The sequence below is a fragment of the Lissotriton vulgaris genome, chromosome 2_1 (assembly GCF_964263255.1).
Source record: "Lissotriton vulgaris chromosome 2_1, aLisVul1.2, whole genome shotgun sequence".
NCBI classification, from domain to species: domain Eukaryota; kingdom Metazoa; phylum Chordata; class Amphibia; order Caudata; family Salamandridae; genus Lissotriton; species Lissotriton vulgaris.
The window spans coordinates 309,845,361-309,867,043 of NC_141687.1; the positions used below are offsets into that span (position 1 = coordinate 309,845,361).

General features: G+C 43.8%; 1 protein-coding gene across 1 annotated transcript in view; it reads left to right on the plus strand.

Moving 5' to 3' along the window:
* Positions 1-21,683, plus strand: part of LOC147730243 (multidrug and toxin extrusion protein 1-like) — a 574,971-nt gene that overhangs the window by 479,386 nt on the left and 73,902 nt on the right. The window contains exons 15-16 of the mRNA XM_086955004.1: positions 9,442-9,574; positions 13,633-13,727. Of these exons, the coding sequence (XP_086811130.1) occupies positions 9,442-9,574; positions 13,633-13,727 (228 nt within the window). The remainder of the gene's footprint in view (positions 1-9,441; positions 9,575-13,632; positions 13,728-21,683) is intronic.

Below are 21,683 nucleotides of genomic sequence, written 5' to 3' on the forward strand. Positions count from 1 at the left end.
CACTTGCGCTAACATAACCTTCGTTTTGAGATCTTTAGATTTCTTTTCCTCACTACCCTTAACTTCTAATTCCTGACGCACATAATGCTGAGCCATCGTCAGGAGGGATGCTGGCGTCGAAGTCGTCCAGGAGCTTTCACTCGCTTTCAATCGAGCTGCTACTCCCGCTAATAAATTCGAAACATATTTATCTACAAAAAGATGTCGGCCCGTGTCGTCCGTAAGCAACTGGCCGCTAAAATCATGAAAGGTTTCCTCAAATCGTGTAAAGAAATCTGAGACTGATTCATCTGTTTTCTGTTTACATGACCCTAACATGGTCCAATCAATCTTTTTAGGGGGGATAAGCGTTTTTAATTTGGTCAAAATAGCAGCGGGCAAATCTAAAATGGACTGGGGCGGTTTCTGTGCAGGTTTCCTCTCCCTATCCTCATCCTCAAGATCCGCCCACTTAAATTTGAATGTCTGAAAGGCATCTACCTTTCGTATAGATCTCCACATATCTGGGGGTAATATAAGTCTGAAAAAAAATCAATATCGGCCAAGGTCATAGTACAGGAATTCAAAGCCCCTTCTACTTCCTCATAGAAGGCTGCGGGATTCTTTCGTGGATCAGGTAATGCCGCCTTCAATGCCATAACATCTGCTCTATTCCACGGAGTGTAAACCCAGTTATAAATGGAATACCCTTGAGCATCAGGTGACCCTCTATTCGAACTAGTACCCGCTCCTTTAGGGGGAACATACAAAGGCGCCGCCTCCTGCATCGGTTTAACATGCACTGCATCAATCTTATCTGAATAAAAGATGGATGAATGCTTCCCCCCACCACTCGGATTATATTTCTGCTCGTCAGCTTTCCTTCTCCACGCTCCATCCCGTAACCGAAGCATCTCATCCCGCAACGCAAATAACCGTCGAATCGCATCAGGCACCTTAGAAGGACGAAAAAGACCTTTACGCAATTCCTTTGAATCAGCTATCACATCATCTGGTTCAAGAACCTCTGAATATTTCCGAAAAGCTGTTATTACTTCATTGGAAACAAATTCAGTAAAATATAGTTTCTCCCTATCCCCCCACGCCTCAAGCTCGGCCAATAAATCTGTCAGGGAGACAGCATCTTTGTTAACCCGGTAGGCAATCTTACGGAGATCAGCCATACGCTCGGTCAACAACATAGACCGCGTATCCACTTTCGGTCCGGGCGGTCTAGAATCTTGATCTCCTCCTCTCGGGGCAGACGGGCCGGCTTAAGGGGGCGGAGAGCGATCTAATAACAAAAAATCATCATCTGATTTATTAAGGACAGGATAAAGAGGCTGTCGAACAGGATACTGGCCAGATATTTGCAACCGACGTTCTTTCTCCTGTTTGTCTTCTAATTCCTTTGCTTCACTTTTTTTGCCTCATGCGCTTTCTCACGCTCACTCTTTCGCTGCTCTTTCTCAATCAGTGTTTGCTCACGCTTCTCACGCTCCCGCACCTCTTTCAACCACATACGTAGACACTCAAACATATCTTGTCTCACTCGCCGCTTACACATACACTGCTTCACATACTCAATTTTCCTCAAATCAAATGACCCGTACATAGGCCATCGCAATTCAGGATCCTTTTTGGTATATTTCCGCCACAACGTGCTGTACATTATGTGGAAAGCCCAAATTTTATGTACATGTCCCTATTCGGCGCCCCCTCCGGGGGGGCCGGCTGTGATTCTTCAAGCATCAACTGGTCATTTCCAAAACAGCAGCACCACTTACGAAGTGCGCTAAAACAGGCATGTCTAAATTTACTGCAAACTATGCAATATTATAATTAAAATGGCACTTAAAACGTTGCGCCGCTCAAATCCAAAGATCAGGAGAAATATCTCCACATTGCCTGCCTATATGAGTTGCAACACATATATGAATATCACCAAACAAACAATATGACTAGTCACCTCAAACAAACAAACAAAATAGTCGGGGCAAGCGTATTCTAAAACTGCCTTGCCAGTCAAGACTACCAAAGGCTCGCAGAAAGTACCGTACAACGATTCTTACCAATCAAGAGCGGCCAGATTCCAACTGCAAAGTTTTAAATTCGCCCAAATGGCCACTATACGGCAAACCAACAGAAGAGGTCTCAGTCGATGACCGGCGCCACCCAGATGGTCAGATCAGAAGGGAAGGAAGAATACCTTGGGATGCCAGGACTAAAGGCACCGCTGACAGTGATCACGTCCCCGGCAAGGTTCCAATCCTTCGTCACGACTAATCCTTCGAGCATCCGAGTCGTCGATGAGCCCCACACGTTGGGCGCCAATCTGATGAGTACAGGCCTCAGCAAGGCCTGCGAGTGGGAAAGGGTCCGCCCTTCTGTACACAGAGTCCTCAGACTACACAAGAAGTTGGCACGGAGACTGGAAATACAAAGACATAGTTTAATAAACCTTTAAAGGTGGTACTACAGCCCACACAACACTCTTCAGTATTGTATGAGGTAGCACCCCGAACTCGGACATGTGGTCCCCTTTTATACACAAAGAAGGGGCTCATAAGTAGGCGGTTACAGCTCAAAACAAGATTTACGACCATATATGGACATTTCTTGAACATGATCGATACATGGGTGGAGTTAACGGTTCTTGAGACCCGCCGAAATGCACATTCCAATCTTCGCTAATCAGAAACAGATGTGACTCCTACAGAGCATGCGCTAGATGCACAAAGAACTATTTATAGCCTGTTGCTGGGCAAACTCCAGGGGTGACAATCAGTGAGGTAGGACTCGCCTCGTGGCGAGCACATGGTAATGTATAGCCTACAAGATGGACAACAAAATGGAGTCTGGCCGTATTTAGAATACGAGCGGGAAAACTAGAATAAAGACATGATAGCATGTCTTCAGAGAATGCTTAACACTATCGCTGTTTTATTTACAACAATGGGGCTCATGGTTGCTGGGAGACTAGGGATCCTTTCTCGATCTCAATGCCCGAAAAACGTGTGCTCCTGTTTTTTGTACTGATAATGCTTCATAAACATGCTCTGTGTGATGCTGTGTAAACACTGAGGAAAGCCTTGTGCTGAAACGTTTGTTTGCCCGTTTGCACACAAATAAACAGTCTTTCTTGCTGCCAGCCTGATTTCTCCTTTATGAGTGCGGCAATTCTTTGTAATAGGAAAGAAATGGAGCAGTAATTGAAGCGGTTTGCCACAACCGCAACCGGCACCCGCCTGCGAGTGCACTGTAAGTGTTACGTGGCACAGAGAGCGTGGATATATATATATATAAATATATATATCTTCAACAACACGTGCAACTTCTGTCACGTAATCCAGGCCACACCAGCAATACCGTAAGAAAAGTTCTTTATTAAAAAGGTTTTCTGGGCATGACGCGTTTCGAGTCCAAGACTCTTTATCAAATGCCACTTGCTACATAAAGGTGGGTTCGTTAGATTTAAATAACGGAACTGTTTAGACATTGAAAAGGGACCAAGTCCATTACTTCCCAGATTTTAAAGGAGCAGTTAATTTTCAAGTTTTTCTTTCTTTCATGGCAACTTGTTTTTTCAAACCTAATGGCAAAGTCTTTAGTACCAATTCTTAATGAATTCTTTAGTCCCATAGTGGTTGACTTACTGGTTACCTTGCCACTTAGTTCAGGTTCATGTTCGATTTTCAATGCTGGGACTTCAATACCCACAATGCTCCACCACTGCTCCAAATTCTTTGCTGGTTTCCAATGTTGATCGCGGTGAAACCTCACTTAGTGCATCTTGATCTGGGTGCAATTCATGCTTTTAAAAGGAATTTTCCGTATCCCAGTCATGGTGCGCCGGTAATTATTTCACTACCACCTGGGCAGCTTAAAATCTTGCAAGGCTCCTGCCTTCAGTACGCCGTGCTTTGGTCAATCCCTCTGCACATCCTGGCTGCTGGAAAAAGTTCAGTCATTTCGTTTTCGAGGCGGGCCATCCGTAGTAGCCTCTTCCATCATGCACTCCATTTCTGTGCCTTTCGCAGCCGGGGGGCTCCCCTTCACAAGCTTCTCGCTTCCGTCCCTTGTACCTGACAAGGGGGTGCCTCTCCCAAGTGGATCGGGGCCGGGTCTCGAAGTGTGTCAGACACTTCAGTTAAATTTTCAACAACACGTGCAACTTCTGTCACGTAATCCAGGCCACACCAGCAATACCGTAAGAAAAGTTCTTTATTAAAAAGGTTTTCTGGGCATGACGCGTTTCGAGTCCAAGACTCTTTATCAAATGCCACTTGCTACACAAAGGTGGGTTCGTTAGATTTAAATAACGGAACTGTTTAGACATTGAAAAGGGACCAAGTCCATTACTTCCCAGATTTTAAAGGAGCAGTTAATTTTCAAGTTTTTCTTTCTTTCATGGCAACTTGTTTTTTCAAACCTAATGGCAAAGTCTTTAGTACCAATTCTTAATGAATTCTTTAGTCCCATAGTGGTTGACTTACTGGTTACCTTGCCACTTAGTTCAGGTTCATTTTCGATTTTCAATGCTGGGACTTCAATACCCACAATGCTCCACAACTGCTCCAAATTCTTTGCTGGTTTCCAATGTTGATTGCGGTGAAACCTCACTTAGTGCATCTTGATCTGGGTGCAATTCATGCTTTTAAAAGGAATTTTCCGTATCCCAGTCATGGTGCGCCGGTAATTATTTCACTACCACCTGGGCAGCTTAAAATCTTGCAAGGCTCCTGCCGTCAGTACGCCGTGCTTCGGTCAATCCCTCTGCACATCCTGGCTGCTGGAAAAAGTTCAGTCATTTCGTTTTCGAGGCGGGCCATCCGTAGTAGCCTCTTCCATCTTGCACTCCATTTCTGTGCCTTTCGCAGCTGGGGGGCTCCCCTTCACAAGCTTCTCGCTTCCGTCCCATGTACCTGACAAGGGGGTGCCTCTCCCAAGTGGATCGGGGCCGGGTCTCGAAGTGTGTCAGACACTTCAGTTAAATCTTCAACAACACGTGCAACTTCTGTCACGTTATCCAGGCCACACCAGCAATACCGTAAGAAAAGTTCTTTATTAAAAAGGTTTTCTGGGCATGACGCGTTTCGAGTCCAAGACTCTTTATCAAATGCCACTTGCTACACAAAGGTGGGTTCGTTAGATTTAAATAACGGAACTGTTTAGACATTGAAAAGGGACCAAGTCCATTACTTCCCAGATTTTAAAGGAGCAGTTAATTTTCAAGTTTTTCTTTCTTTCATGGCAACTTGTTTTTTCAAACCTAATGGCAAAGTCTTTAGTACCAATTCTTAATGAATTCTTTAGTCCCATAGTGGTTGACTTACTGGTTACCTTGCCACTTAGTTCAGGTTCATGTTCGATTTTCAATGCTGGGACTTCAATACCCACAATGCTCCACCACTGCTCCAAATTCTTTGCTGGTTTCCAATGTTGATCGCGGTGAAACCTCACTTAGTGCATCTTGATCTGGGTGCAATTCATGCTTTTAAAAGGAATTTTCCGTATCCCAGTCATGGTGCGCCGGTAATTATTTCACTACCACCTGGGCAGCTTAAAATCTTGCAAGGCTCCTGCCTTCAGTACGCCGTGCTTTGGTCAATCCCTCTGCACATCCTGGCTGCTGGAAAAAGTTCAGTCATTTCGTTTTCGAGGCGGGCCATCCGTAGTAGCCTCTTCCATCATGCACTCCATTTCTGTGCCTTTCGCAGCCGGGGGGCTCCCCTTCACAAGCTTCTCGCTTCCGTCCCTTGTACCTGACAAGGGGGTGCCTCTCCCAAGTGGATCGGGGCCGGGTCTCGAAGTGTGTCAGACACTTCAGTTAAATCTTCAACAACACGTGCAACTTCTGTCACGTAATCCAGGCCACACCAGCAATACCGTAAGAAAAGTTCTTTATTAAAAAGGTTTTCTGGGCATGACGCGTTTCGAGTCCAAGACTCTTTATCAAATGCCACTTGCTACACAAAGGTGGGTTCGTTAGATTTAAATAACGGAACTGTTTAGACATTGAAAAGGGACCAAGTCCATTACTTCCCAGATTTTAAAGGAGCAGTTAATTTTCAAGTTTTTCATTCTTTCATGGCAACTTGTTTTTTCAAACCTAATGGCAAAGTCTTTAGTACCAATTCTTAATGAATTCTTTAGTCCCATAGTGGTTGACTTACTGGTTACCTTGCCACTTAGTTCAGGTTAATGTTCGATTTTCAATGCTGGGACTTCAATACCCACAATGCTCCACAACTGCTCCAAATTCTTTGCTGGTTTCCAATGTTGATCGCGGTGAAACCTCACTTAGTGCATCTTGATCTGGGTGCAATTCATGCTTTTAAAAGGAATTTTCCGTATCCCAGTCATGGTGCGCCGGTAATTATTTCACTACCACCTGGGCAGCTTAAAATCTTGCAAGGCTCCTGCCTTCAGTACGCCGTGCTTCGGTCAATCCCTCTGCACATCCTGGCTGCTGGAAAAAGTTCAGTCATTTCGTTTTCGAGGCGGGCCATCCGTAGTAGCCTCTTCCATCATGCACTCCATTTCTGTGCCTTTCGCAGCTGGGGGGCTCCCCTTCACAAGCTTCTCGCTTACGTCCCATGTACCTGACAAGGGGGTGCCTCTCCCAAGTGGATCGGGGCCGGGTCTCGAAGTGTGTCAGACACTTCAGTTAAATCTTCAACAACACGTGCAACTTCTGTCACGTAATCCAGGCCACACCAGCAATACCGTAAGAAAAGTTCTTTATTAAAAAGGTTTTCTGGGCATGACGCGTTTCGAGTCCAAGACTCTTTATCAAATGCCACTTGCTACACAAAGGTGGGTTCGTTAGATTTAAATAACGGAACTGTTTAGACATTGAAAAGGGACCAAGTCCATTACTTCCCAGATTTTAAAGGAGCAGTTAATTTTCAAGTTTTTCTTTCTTTCATGGCAACTTGTTTTTTCAAACCTAATGGCAAAGTCTTTAGTACCAATTCTTAATGAATTCTTTAGTCCCATAGTGGTTGACTTACTGGTTACCTTGCCACTTAGTTCAGGTTAATGTTCGATTTTCAATGCTGGGACTTCAATACCCACAATGCTCCACAACTGCTCCAAATTCTTTGCTGGTTTCCAATGTTGATCGCGGTGAAACCTCACTTAGTGCATCTTGATCTGGGTGCAATTCATGCTTTTAAAAGGAATTTTCCGTATCCCAGTCATGGTGCGCCGGTAATTATTTCACTACCACCTGGGCAGCTTAAAATCTTGCAAGGCTCCTGCCTTCAGTACGCCGTGCTTCGGTCAATCCCTCTGCCAATCCTGGCTGCTGGAAAAAGTTCAGTCATTTCGTTTTTGAGGCGGGCCATCCGTAGTAGCCTCTTCCATCATGCACTCCATTTCTGTGCCTTTCGCAGACGGGGGGCTCCCCTTCACAAGCTTCTCGCTTCCGTCCCATGTACCTGACAAGGGGGTGCCTCTCCCAAGTGGATCGGGGCCGGGTCTCGAAGTGTGTCAGACACTTCAGTTAAATCTTCAACAACACGTGCAACTTCTGTCACGTAATCCAGGCCACACAAGCAATACCGTAAGAAAAGTTCTTTATTAAAAAGGTTTTCTGGGCATGACGCGTTTCGAGTCCAAGACTCTTTATCAAATGCCACTTGCTACACAAAGGTGGGTTCGCTAGATTTAAATAACGGAACTGTTTAGACATTGAAAAGGGACCAAGTTTGTTTTTGTTTCATTTGAAGCCCATTTTCTTTACAAGAAAGAGGGTTACATTCAAAAAGAAAAGTTTTTTTTGTGTGTGTTTTTGTTTGTTTGTGAGTTAGAACTGGTCCCGAGGACCACTAACTGCTCCCCGCCAAATTTTATTTTAACATTCACAAAAGGGAAAGGGTACCAAAGGCGCCTATTTCTCATTTGCCAAATGGTTCACATCTCCGTTGAGGTTTCAGTAAGATTTAAAATTTTTGTGACCAGATTTTGCGATTTGGAAGAAACACCCTAAATATGCCCCATTCAAATTGCAATTCGCAATGTTTTTCTAAATCTATTATGCGATTTGGTAACATGTTACCCAATCTGAAAATGACCTTAGTACATAACAAAAAGCTATTTTGCAATCATAAACCCTGTTATTTTGTGAATTGCTGACTTTGCGACTGCAAAATGGCTTTGTACGTCAACCCTAAAGTGATCAGAATATTATTCAAGTTTCAATTGAGTCTTCAAGGTACTCTTTTCTTTCGTCACTGATAAAATGAACACTCAGTATAATATTTTCCAATAACAAATTTAATGTTATCAATATAAACCAGGTTTAATTGTAACTTTCTTTTTTGTTAACACGGATGTTAACTGTTTTAACCAATGTCTACAAAACACACATTGGTCGTTTAATAGTCTTTCAATATTTTCAGCCTAACCATTTTTAAATCATCTGTCAAAGTCAGAAATATAGGAAATTCATGCTGGGCATCAATGAGCACAGTAAGAAACGTAGTAATGTGGATATTTAATGCTGGGCATTGCTAGTTCATGAACGCATTATAAAGTACATAATGTATGCCAGATCAAATATACACAATTCATGCTGACCATACTCTTGTATCTCCGAATATGAACCGCAAACATGTTGTGAAGAAAATGTTATATAGGTAAGTGAAGGTTTTACTATTCTCACATCCATAGCTGTGTTGCTTGAGATACACAAAGGGGCAAAGCAATATATGTGAAGTTAAATTGTTGTCAATATTCTTGCCACTGTGTTTTTGTAGCAACACATTTGGAGTCGCTATACTAAACATACCTCAACATACCTAATGAGGAACATAAAGAATGGTGGCAAAAGTATTGTCTTTGAGGGAAAAAGGAAGAAGAAGTGGAGGGGCATTTAAGAGCAGTTTTCCTAATTGAGGTTTTCTTTCCAAATCGTACTCCTCCTGTAGGGTCCGTAGGAAGTACCACTTTGTTCAGAAGATGACCAAGCAGTGACTTCTCATCTCCTCCTCTGCAGTACCGACATTCTTCTAGGGGCATAAAGTCAAGCGAGGAAGGAATTCTGAGCTTTCGCTATCTTCTCTTCTAGATGTAGGCCCCCTTGTTTATCCTGCCTACAGCGGAGCCTTCATGATGTGCCCGTATAATTTTTTACATTCATTAATCAGAGTGCTGCCCTCGTAATATGCCCATATTATAGGGCTCTTGAATTTCTCACATCATTTCTTTCAATAATATTCCAAATTATTGTCTTCTGAATTACAATGTGTTTCCATCTTAAACTGCTTATGTTAATGTCCTCTTCAGTTTTACACAGTGCCTGCTATGCCACTACCCATTGGGTCCTAGTCGGACTCTGCAGACTCCCTCCTATTCTTATTCATTCATTGTACAGGAGCTGAGCTGGAATCTCTAAATACATCATTGCACTTATTAGAAATGTGACTTACTGATTGTGTTGCATGTTTGCTACAGTGTGCAGCCAATGGAGTGCTCAGAGGGTCTGGAAAACAACTCATGGGTGCTGTGGTGTTTGCAGTGGGATATTATCTCATTGGGCTACCAATAGGAGCTGCTCTCATGTTCTCCGCAAAGCTGGGCATAGTAGGTAAGATTTCTCATTTGAATACAATCTGCTGACTTATTTTCGCACTGCAGTAAGGCAACCTGCGGATTAGATGATGAAAACTAGACATATTGTTTAACTTGCTTTTAACTTTGTCCATTCCTTAAAAGTGTTGTTTCGCTAGGCCTGGAGTCTCAGCCAGCAGCACTAAGGATGCTGAGACTGCCAAGCTCAAACCTTAACATACAACTCCAAGTTGTAATATACACAATGGCCCTGAAGTATTGTAAACTATAACTTTTGCAAAAAAAATTACAAAACAAAACACGAATTGCCAAGAGACAAGCAGCCAATGCCATACCTATTATTTGCTTTGCTAATGCTTGTTGATTTCATTTGGGTATTTGCACCCATAAAATGGTTAAGTCACAACAATTGTTCATGTGAGTAAATCTACTCGTGGGTCAAACGATAGATGTTGCAGTGCTGGCTGTCCTATGAACTTGTGCACACCCACAAACTTTAATATTCAGAAAATCCTCTCTGACGCCTTCCAAACCAGGAAAAGATCAGAAATGTACTTCTGACAATGGCAGGTGTACATCGTTTTTCAGAGTGGGAAGAGTATTGGAAAATTCCCAGAATTAGTTCAAGTGAAGGGAATGAGAGATGTCCAATGAAAGTTACCTGTATAAATATTAATCAAGAGATGAAGCTGAATGACATAAGAAACATGGGAAAACTCAGGACAGAGGATGCCGCGGATGGGCAGTCACAAAGACTGCATTATGTAAGGAGTTGCTAGTCTTACAGGTATCATATAGGTGGTATAATAAGGTAATAACTTGAAAGGCACTGTAAATTATTGAACTACAGAGTTTCATTTGACATATTTCGATTTTAGGTAGAGGGAGAGTAAATGCTTTATCCAAAATCACATGATTCTCACTGAAGTGCCAAAGCCGGGATTCTGTCCAAGGTTTCCAAGTTTGCAATCAGCAGCTTTGCCACTAGACCAGATCTACTCAATTGAGAAGCATCACTCACCTCTGCCTTTTTTATGCGTGGGGTTGCATGTTGGATTTTTTTCTTGCAGATGTTTTAGCGCAGTGACTTTAGCTTACGAGTTTTTTTTATTTAATTAGCAGTTCTATATAGTTCCTACAATCCCTCCAGAGCGCCAGAGTGTTTTAGGGAGAACAGAAACATCGTAGAAGACAGGCATTTCTAATCAAACAAATACACAATCTAAGCAGGAGAAAATAAGCATGAATCCATATCGACTAACATTATGAAAGTGGAATTAAGCATAGGGGAAAATATTTGCAAAACTTTAGCGCAGCAAAACAGAGCAACCAAGTTACGGTGCTGTGGCGCTTTGGGAGCGAAAGCAGTGCAAAGCCATATTTACTAACAAGCATTGAAAAGCCAATAGGCCTTGCCTACGAGAGTTGTTTACTTTGACAATGATTTGCAATCATATTGTACAGCAGTGTGGTTGTACCCTGACAACGTAGGGTGGTGGGAAAAGTTAATGGGGAAGGAACCCAGAGGGGAAAGAAGTACACAAGATAGACAGCTGGAAAACACACATACACTGTAGAATTGCTTAAACCAACAAAACATAGTGCCTTAAAAAGTAAGCAGTGGAAGGACACAGTAATGCGCCCATGCTCCAAGTGAGGGATAAACACAAAAAGAGGAAGGAAAGCCCTTGAAAGCTGCCAAATAAGAAGTAAGCAAATGAGAGTGACAATGAAGCCAACCAATTGTAATGGCCTCTAAGCTCACTGTAAAATTACAAAAGGTAATTCAAGAGACAGCCAAGTGCTGTCTCAGAGGGGACCTAAAATAACTGCTGTTGCTTTCTTTCCCTGTTCTGGCACTACACGAATTTTAATTTATGATTATTAACAAACTTTGAAATCAACCATAAAAATATAAAACAAACAACTTAGGGGTCTATTAGGATGGGGGTCGCCACCCTATCGGTGCTGGGACCGGCCGCCAGTGGTGCAGCGGTCCCGCACGGCCAATTAGGATGCCACTGCCATGGTGGCGGTGGCATCCCGCATATATCACATTGTGGTGGGTGTGCTGTAAGCAGCACCCCCCACAATTCAATATATGCATGTTGCACAACGTGACAGGCACAGTGCCAATGTTGGGGTGGTACCATGGGTCCCCCGAAGTGCTGCCTCCTACCTCCACCTCTCTGGGGGCCCGCAATGGTCCCCCAAAGGAAACTCTACATGCCTTTCCATGGAGGAGTCTTCGCCATGGAAAGGCATTAAAAATGCCACTTCATATTATGGATGGTGGTGCTTGCAAGACACCGCCACCATGTTATTGGCCTTTTCCGCCCCCGATTGCCTACTGGCAGAAAAGCGGCAGACGGTCTTTCCGTCCACCGCGGTACCCCCCTTGCCATGCTAATGTGTCGGGGGTAAAAGGCCGTCCGGCGGGGTGATTTGGTGAGCGGATCGCCACTGCAGGTAGGGCGGTGGCGATCCGCCTGCAATCCTGAGAGACCCCTTAATGCCGCCTTAAGTGAAAAAACAGACTCATAATAAAATCCTATGAAATGTCTATGTGCTAATATATATAAAACGGTATAAAAATATATGTTTAAATAAAAAAGGCATATATTAAAACCCGTGGCGGCTGGTGAAGTTTGAGAGTGGTGAGGCTGGGCTGGGTTGGGGTGGGGCATTATTGGGAGTTAGTTAGGGGGGAATAGAGGGTTGCATCGGGGGTTCATTTTAGCGGGGCACATTGTTTTTTGTGGGGTCAGTCGTCATTTCCTCACCTCATTCTATTGCAAAGCCACATTGCTGGCCTGGACTTACAATGCCTGAAAAATCACGTCTCTAGCTAAGGATGCACATACTTTCATTGCCTCCGTCTTTGTGAGGCCTCTCTCAGCCATGCCAAAAGATTCTGTTTCATTGCACTTTAATGTTACTCCCACCCAGAATGCCAACCCACCCAGGCTGAAGACAGGCTGGAGCCCGCAAGCACACCTCAATTAGTCACATTTCAGCATCTCGAACAGAAACATAACTTGCATTAATATGAAGATAGTCCCTTTTGCTCCTCGTTATTGTGTTTTTGCAGTTGCTACAGAACAGGGTTACCCAACGTAGATGCACGATGGCTAAATAAAATATATATGTCAGATTTTTAGGATAATCACTAGTGATATGGATAAGCTTCATTTATATTAATTGTATGCACATTTATTTAATGAGGCTATCCTAAAATGCTGGCAGGGGTGTGGCCCACCATGGCCTCTGCTGGACGTGCCTGATCAAGGACAAGTATTGCAGGGAGACAGTGAATACCTAATTAGCTAATTGTGGATCAGTACTGTGAAGGCTACTCACACTATCTTTTCTTCATTCCTTCACCCTCTTTGAGGCTGAGACACAGATGCCCTAAACTGCTCCCAACAGTTCAGCCTTGCCTTCAAGTCCACCAAAACGGACCCGGTCCCAAGCCTAGTGTGTCCGTCTAAGTAGTGCTTACAAACCTTTGCTCCTCAGTTTGTGTTTATAGTTAACAATAATGGCCATTCCAGGGAATCGTACACTTTAGTAGCGTCGAGGAAGGCAGCGATTTCCTGGCAGTTGAGGGTCAATCTAGTGAACATCAGCAAAGAAGGTGCAGAAATTATGGGCTGTGGATCTGCCAGGGATAAATTCGGATTGGTCTGGTCAGGATATAAACGGTAGGAGCTGCTGTAATCTGTTGGTGATTAACTTGACTAGGATTTTGACATCTATATTAATTCATCTATCTCTACATCAGACCACCATTCCCAGGCCAACAGCAGATGATTACAAATTTGTCTCACTGGTAGTGAATCAGTCAACAAGCATGTACCTTGTCTATAGCCTACTTTAGTTTTTGAATGGTAATGAACAACTGATTAGTGCTTCGGTGCTCCCCCCGGCACTTGATTCAGAACCACACTCCCTTTTGGGTGCTGCTGTAAAATGAGTAAAAAATGAAAGCAGTGAATGCATTAATTAGTATCAGATGCAGTGCACGTATTTTACATTCATTAAGTCATTCAATAATTGCATTTCCTCCTACAGGCTTCTGGACTGGCATGGCTGTATGTGGAGTGTTTCTAGCTGTCACCCTTGTAGCTTACGTTTCAAGACTCAATTGGAAACAAATTTCGCTGGAGGTATTGTTTGCTTTCTCTCTGTCACATTAGACAGCACACTCATGTTATTTGCAAAGGAAGCCACTTATGCTATTCTGTCATATGAACTGCAAATCAGAATAACCGTTAATTGTGGCAAGAGTCAAAAGCCCTAAGACATATTTTGCATGGCAGTTAATTTCAAGTGACACCTACAGACTCATCTGAAAGAAAATTGATGTAGTTTGTAGTTGGATTAGGGTTTGCACACAGAAACCAAAATATGTTCTATAGTTGGGGTGGGTGGGTGGAAGAGGGGAAGGGTTAGACTAGAATAAATATATCACCAGGCTTATTGTTATATAAAACATTTACATTCTTTAACTTGCAATCCATTGGGAACATTTGAAATCATTTTTACATAATCAACTTTTTTCCATAATATAGTTTAAATAAAAACATAGCCTCTCCCATAATGTAATTGAAATCCAGAGTTTATTTACCCCTTAACTACTTAACCCCTTAACTGGGGCTTTTCTACGCCGAATGCTAAGTCCTTTTCTGCTATTTGGGCTGCATTGTGATGACACGCTCATACACTATTTTTCCGCTTGAGGTATCCATGTCAGGTTTACATCCTTATTTCTAACAACTTGGGGATTCTAAAGATACCCAGGATTTGTAGATTATCCTAAAGGAAACCGAGAACATAGCTAAAATATGTTTTTTTCGAAAAATTACATGAAGAAAAGTTTTCATGTGCTAAGATCCCCATCTTATCGACTTTCAGAAACAAGCTGATATGTACCATTGTATACTTTTCCTAATTGTTGTGGTTTCAACCTACTTGCAGTTGTTGGTGGAAACAGGTGTGAAAGCCATGGGTGATCCCACAAAGCTAAACATTTCTGGGGAGTAGATAAAATTATGAAATCAGCGAGGAGTCATTTATGTAGATCCCTTGAGATTTTTCCTAAGAAGCTAACTGTTTAAATAAAAAATAATGAACAGTAAGCAAGTCACACAATCCTAGGCTTCCCTTGGTGTCTAATTTTCAGAAATTTCTGATCTGGTAGATGTCTCTGGGTGACAGCCGAGCACAGGCCCAAAATCCACAGCTGCCCCCATTGAAAATGTCTCCACTTACGTTTTGGGACCGGTTGTGTCATGGCTGAACGACAAAAGTAGGACATAATTTTTGTGAGTAAAAGTGTGGAAACATTGAGTTGTACAAATTGTGTGGATACCCATAAATATAAGTCGTTTCTGTCACAGAAAGGTGAGTTAAATGATTGATTCTAGCCATTTTGGCAAAGCTTGAACTTTTCAGGGCATAGGGAATAGGATCACCTCCGATTGTTCAGTTTTGAAAAATGTGAGGGGCTCTGATTGTTCCTTTGGAGTTCAGCCACTGTTGAAGTACACACTTATACTAGTTGGTATTTGCATTACAAGTAGTAATAGAGCCAAAAAGTAAATGCTAATAACTTTATCAGTAGATTGAACTCATCACTTAGTGGTAGGGAGCCGTAAAGCCACATAAAGGTACCAACCACTTTATGGTGCATTCAAGCACCTTTCATGGAAGCCACACAAAGCCATTCACATAGCTGGCAATGGACCCAACACACACAACAACCACAACAACAAACCACCACTGTTGGACCTAACCCTGTCTGTTGGGTCACCCCGAAATTTTTGCCTGTTTCCCTTAATTGTTGTTGAAATTAGGTTTTGTTGGCCTTGGGATTCTGTACATTTTACCATAAATAACTAGTGCTGACGTACCTGTGCTTACTCCCCTAAACATGTCCAAATTGGTTTACAAATGATTGGCACATTTAATTTACTTGTAAGCCCCTTGTAGAGGGGTAAACTATATACCCGGGGCCTGTAAAATAAATGTTGCCAGAGTGCCTGCAGATCACTTACTGTGTCACCCACTTAAGTAGCCCTATGTCCCAGGTATGCTATTGTAGCCTGAATGCATTTTTAAACTGCAAATGTGACCCTCTTCATAAGCCTTAAACTCCCTTTCTATTGCATATAAGTCAGCCCGAAGGTAGGCCCTAGATAGCCCATAGGGCAGTATGCATTGTAATTAAATGTCTGGGCATGTATTTTTAGATTTAACATGCCCTGGTAATGAAAAACTCCTAAATAAATAATTCCGCTAATGTGAGGCCTACTTGTCCCATAGAATAACATAGGGCTGCCTCATTGCATATAATAAGTGCTAACTTTTGATTGGGGACAGATATGCATTTCATGTTTGATATAGGAGTTGGCGGAGCTTGCAGAGTTTCACTCCACGGAATTCCGTATAGTGATAAAAAAACTCCTTAGAATGTCACAGGGTTCCGCAGGTGGGAGGATTTGACATGTAGGACCATCCCTGTGGCTTCATGAATAAGGGTGAGCATTCAGGCCTCTTTCTCAACACTAAGCGTGCCATGACTGCATTGCAAACATTTCAGGCATGCAGCTCAACACAGATGTTCATACTACCTTCCCTGCTGGCACTGTCTATTGCTTAGGGATGAGCGCAGTGCTGCAAGTCGTAACTTGTCCTTGTGACTACTGTGCCTCTGCAGTGCTCTACCATGTGAGCCTCTTATATGGGGCAGTAAGGGAAACTCTAGCTGAAGTGAGCACATTATCCCACTATGCTGTCTCTGTGACTACAGTGCCTCTGCAGAGCTCTACTTTTTTGAGGGGGCAGTGAGAGATGTTCTGGCTGCAATGAGCGCATTATCCCACTGTGCTCTCTTGTGAAAATAGCGCCTTTCCAAAGGTCTATATTTTGGTGGTCTCGTTTGGGGCAGTAGCAGATACTCTGTGCAGGAGCTGAGATGGAAGCTGCAGTATCTGCTGGTCCACCTTCCATGCTGTCCACCCTCCGTTATGGTCCATCTTCCCTACCGGGCCATCCTCCCTGCTGGTCGACCCTTGCCTGCAGGTCCACCCTCCGTGATGGTCCACCTTTCCTGGTGGTCCATCCTCTGTGCTGGTCCACCCTCCCAGTCGATTCTCCCTCCCTTTGGACCAGGCTCTCTGCTGGGCCAAAGCAGACAGACCCTCCCTGCTGAGCATTTTTTCAGGAGGGGGCTGGTGTCTGAAGGGGGAGCATGTTCCAGCCCAGGTTGGCCCCTTTGGAAATAAGAAAGCTCAGGAGACGGAGCTCTGCTCCTGGTCAGGTTAGGTGATGCCAGCCAGATGAGGTTAATGGTTAGCTCAGTGGGCTTGTACTGAATATCTAGCAGAAGTGCAGGGTTGGCTCTGGCTGGCCAGGTGAAGCTTGTGGCTGCTTCAGCTGGACTGCAGTTGAGCAAAGGGAGAGAGCCAGGACCCAGACTAGGAGGCTTTCAGCCCGAGAGTTCCTGGTGAATGTAGAGTATCGTGCTTTCATTCCTCAGCCACAGTATCTATGTGGAGCGGGGCACCTCCTCTGGGTAGGCTCTGTGGCACTGGACTTCTCAGGAGCAGAGAGCTAGTGAATCTCCACCAGTCTGTCTTGGCCCCAACTGCACAGGGCCCTAGGGCATTACACCTGTCTATGGTTGAGAGCGTGCAGACAGGGCACAGAGCATCGTACCACTGCAGGGCTGGGGACATGTGCACTATTCCCAGTTGCACAAGCACCACACTGCATAAGTGACCAAGGTACTGCATTATTCAGGGGTGATTACTTGAACAAAGGAGCCAGGCTGTAGCAAATGTTGCAAGTGGACACTCATGCACCAGAGCCACGGTGCTGTACAGCTCTGGAGTAGGCACACGAGCACTGATTCATGTTGCTGCACTGTCCTTATGGTTAAACTAGTGTACAAGAGTCAGAGTGTTCCACCAATCTCGAGTAGACGCCGGTGGGCCGGTGCCAGGGTGAAAAAATGTCTGAGGTGGACATTACTGCACTTAAGCCACATGCAGCATTACTTTGGGGTGCACACTAGCGCACAGAGTGAGGGTGCTGCACTGCTCTGAAGTTGACATTAGTGCACTAAACCAGGGTGCCAGACTGTTTTGGGGTTGATACTTGTGTACGGGGGCTAGGGTACTAAATCTGATTCATATCTGGTAGGAATCAGTGCACAGGAGGCAGGTTCTGAAGATCCTTGTGGTTGACACTAGTGCACCAGAGCCAGGGTGCTTAACTGCTTTGAATTTGACAGCTGTGCACTGAAGCCATGGTGCTATACTGCTTTGGGGTGGACAGTTGTACACGGGGAGCAGCCTGGTATGGGTGAGCACGTAAATTCCGCTGTGCCAGCTGTCAGCAGAGTTTTTTTAAAGAACTCCACACTCTAAGCTTAACGCTGAGTGCCAAAAACTCTATGAACTCCACTGGTGAAGTGGAGTTTACCACCCACCCCAGGTTTGATACAGATGAAACCGTAAATAAAAAAAAGTCAGATTTTAAATTGCCACACTTAGAAAGTAGATATTTTTCTGCCATTAGCAATTTGGTGCCTGCTGCCTGTCATGGGTCACATGTCTGAGTGTAGTTGGCATTTGAGACTTTGTGAATTCCTCCCAAACATTCACACAATAGAGGGATTAGGTGTGCTTGAATGGGCCAGCTGCTGGCAAGATGGGAGTGGCAGAACTAGATGCAACCCCACTTGCAACTGAACAGGCTGTGCACTGCCTTTGCACACAGGGCTTGTCATTGCTGCATTGCCTCTGCAGCCAACTTGGAGCCAGGGTAGGGAAGTCAGGAAATTTTAAGTACTTCAAAGAGAAACCTCTAGAAAGTTCACTTACTTTCAGGACCTGCATATGGACTCTCAAAGGCCTGCCCTGCTTCATCACTTTAACCCAGGACTACCAGAGTGACTCCAAGGGCTACTTTGCTGGCATCCTGTTCAGAGCCACAGGGACATAACAGGCTGCCACCATCTTGAACCATGACTCAGCCTGAGTGAGTCCTACCCCCTCCCCCAAGTGGTGCCCCTTCAGTCCTGGACCCTTGGTTGTGGTGCTAAATATGCCCAGATAGCCAAAATCCATAACTTGGGACATAGAACTGTTTTGGCTAAAAACTTGTCTTCAACCCGAGAGAAGACTCGGACCAACCTGCTCCTCTATACGCCTGAGGTGCATCTCTGAATAGCCTGCTTCTGCTACTTTTTTATCCGCAGCAGCAAATCCTGTTGAGCGGTGCTGTGCGAAAGGGGTATCCGGCCTCCTGGAACTCCCATTGGCTACAGTGACCTGCTTCGTCCTGCTGGAGATTTTCGACTTCCATAAAAGTGACTGAGTCCAAACATATCATTGAGACTTTGGTCAGCAGCTCCCCGATGATGACTCTCCTTCCTCTTACACAATCTGCAGTCTTGTCCTGCTGAACTTTACCTTCTCAGAAAAATTTTCTTGAAAATTCTTCTAAGTGAGAAGGTAAGCACTGACAGGGCCCAATCCACTTTTTGTATCCGACCCACACTTCATTGCAGTTGACCATATTTTTCAACTTTTACTGGTTTGATGTGACTAGATGTCAGCGATTGGCTCTTTTAGGCACTAGTTTTTAGTAAAATCTTTAAAAATGAATAGCTCTGGCTATAGATTGGATTTTTGTTGTTTGGGTATGATGTTATTTAATAAAGTATGCTCTATTTTTTAAATTGTGCATGATTTTTCTTGTGTTCTGTTTTTCTTTGTCGCTGTTTGTGTGCTGCATAAATACTTTACACAGTGCCTATAAGTTAAGCCTGGCTGCTTTTGTGCACAGTTACCCAGGGTTAAGCACAATTTAATTTAGTGACTTTTTATGGTTCACCCTCTATGGATTGTGGCTGTTGATCGAATAGGGGTCAAATACCTTCAACAAACAACCCAATTTATCACAGCCTTCATTCAATGGAGCAACACATTCGTATGCCCACATGCCCAAAACACCAACCACACTGCCAATGAACCGGTCACCAGCTAACTTAGTATACAAACACACCTCTAAACAACCAATACACACCTTTTACCATCCAAATGACACACATACTGCTATGAACAGCCACATTTACTGCCACCGTTCTACCAGTCAACAGCCACACACTCTACCCGACAACATGCGTACATTCCCCCAGCCAACATCCACACATAGTGGCAGCCAAGAGCCACACCATTGCCCCAGCACACATACTACCAGCCACTGTTTAGAGTTAGTGCCTTGACCAGAGTTTCACGTCGATCTTGATCACCTTCCTTCTATCTACTTGATTTCCCTACGAAAACAAAGCTTTGGCTAAGGCTTTGGCCACCCATTCATGTCTGTCTCACCCGGATTTCTAATACCACAGGGGGTGGCAGGTGCACATTTACTAATGCCTCACCATGGCAGTATGATTAGGCTCAGAAATACTTTTCTTTCAGGGACCTTGAGAGATCTCACTGCACTAAATTCGACTTCTTTCAGTGTGTGGAAATATGTAGGGTGTGACTGAGGATGCACTTGTAAGCATTGGAGGTTCTCCCATATACACACACATGTAGCTACTCACCAACCCATGCAGCCACTTATACACAAAGTGAAACACTGATACAAACATTTAAATATTTAAACAATACTCGCTAATATATGTATTCACTAAAATACACTTAATAAGCCAGTTAACCAATCAACTTTTTTTTAAAAAAAACATCCATTTAGACACTTATTTAAACATTTATTCTTCCATCGACCTTTACATATACATATATAAAACATATTTATTTTTCAGAAAGACACACATTCACTGGATGGTGTCATCAGTGATGTCATGAGTGATGTCACTGACCATGTCATGAGTGATGTAATATGTGACGTCATCAGCAGTGCATTGCAGGCGCACAAGTTATAGTGAATCCAACTAACTATAACGTTGGAAGTTCAATGGTTTTATGCGAGTAAAATTTCCAGCTAACTATAACTGGTGTGAAACCTATGGTTTTTTCAGTGAATCTCATAGGTTTTTTAAATGCTAATTCCTAACTATAACTGGTGTAAAACCTATGTTTTTTTCAGTGAATTTCATAGGTTTTTTAATAGCAAATCTCTATAGGTATGAAATGTAATATTTTTTATGATGAATTTTATATTTTATAATTATCTAATACTACTTTTTTATGTTTTTTAAAAATTTTTATTTGTTTGCCCAGGAGCGCTCCCGGTGCGCGTACCGATGCGCTCACCGGTGAGCGCATTTCTGCGGCGTGCCCGGTGTGCGTACCGGGGAGCGTCCCGTTAGCGCTAATGCCGCGAACTAAAACATCATCGTGACGTTTCGCGTAGCCGCATCCGCGTGATACGCGCGGTGTAAGCGCACCCAGAAGCATCCACGTGCATACGAACGCGCTACATAAGTGCTACTGGGCGCGCCCCGGTGCGCGCCCCCGGGCGCGCACCGGGGCGCGTAGCGTAAGCGCGTCGGGTCATGTGACCTGAAAATAACACTTTTCATTGGTTCAAAACAGTTTTGGTTTCCAAATGATGAAAGCCCGGCTCATGTGACCTGAAAATAACACTTTTCATTGGTTCACAACAGTTTTGTTTTCCAAATGATGAAAGCCCCCTCCTTTTTTCCTCATTCTCACTTTATTCTTTGAGTGAGGAAGACCTGCTTTTTTCTTACAGATATGGCTACAGTACTATCAGCAGCTGGAGCATCTGCCCCACCACCACCACCACAAGGACCACTAGAAGATCACATTGGTGGTCAAGAAGAAGAGGAGGAGGAGGAGGAAGAGCAGGAAGGGACAGGGCAGTTCCTGCACGAAGACAATCCCCCATACAAACCAAGAGAGCACTTCATGTGGGAGTTTTTCAAAGTCCCAAGGGGTTTCAAAAAAGTAAACGCTGCAAAGGTGACTTGTCTCATCTGTAAAGCTGTGCTATCCAGGGGGAACCATGCTAAAAAATATTCCTTTGGGAATCATACTATGATATGACACATGCAGCGTTTACACCCTATTAACTATTCTGCAGCAGAGGTGAGGGAAATCTGCAGTAACCTACCCCAATCA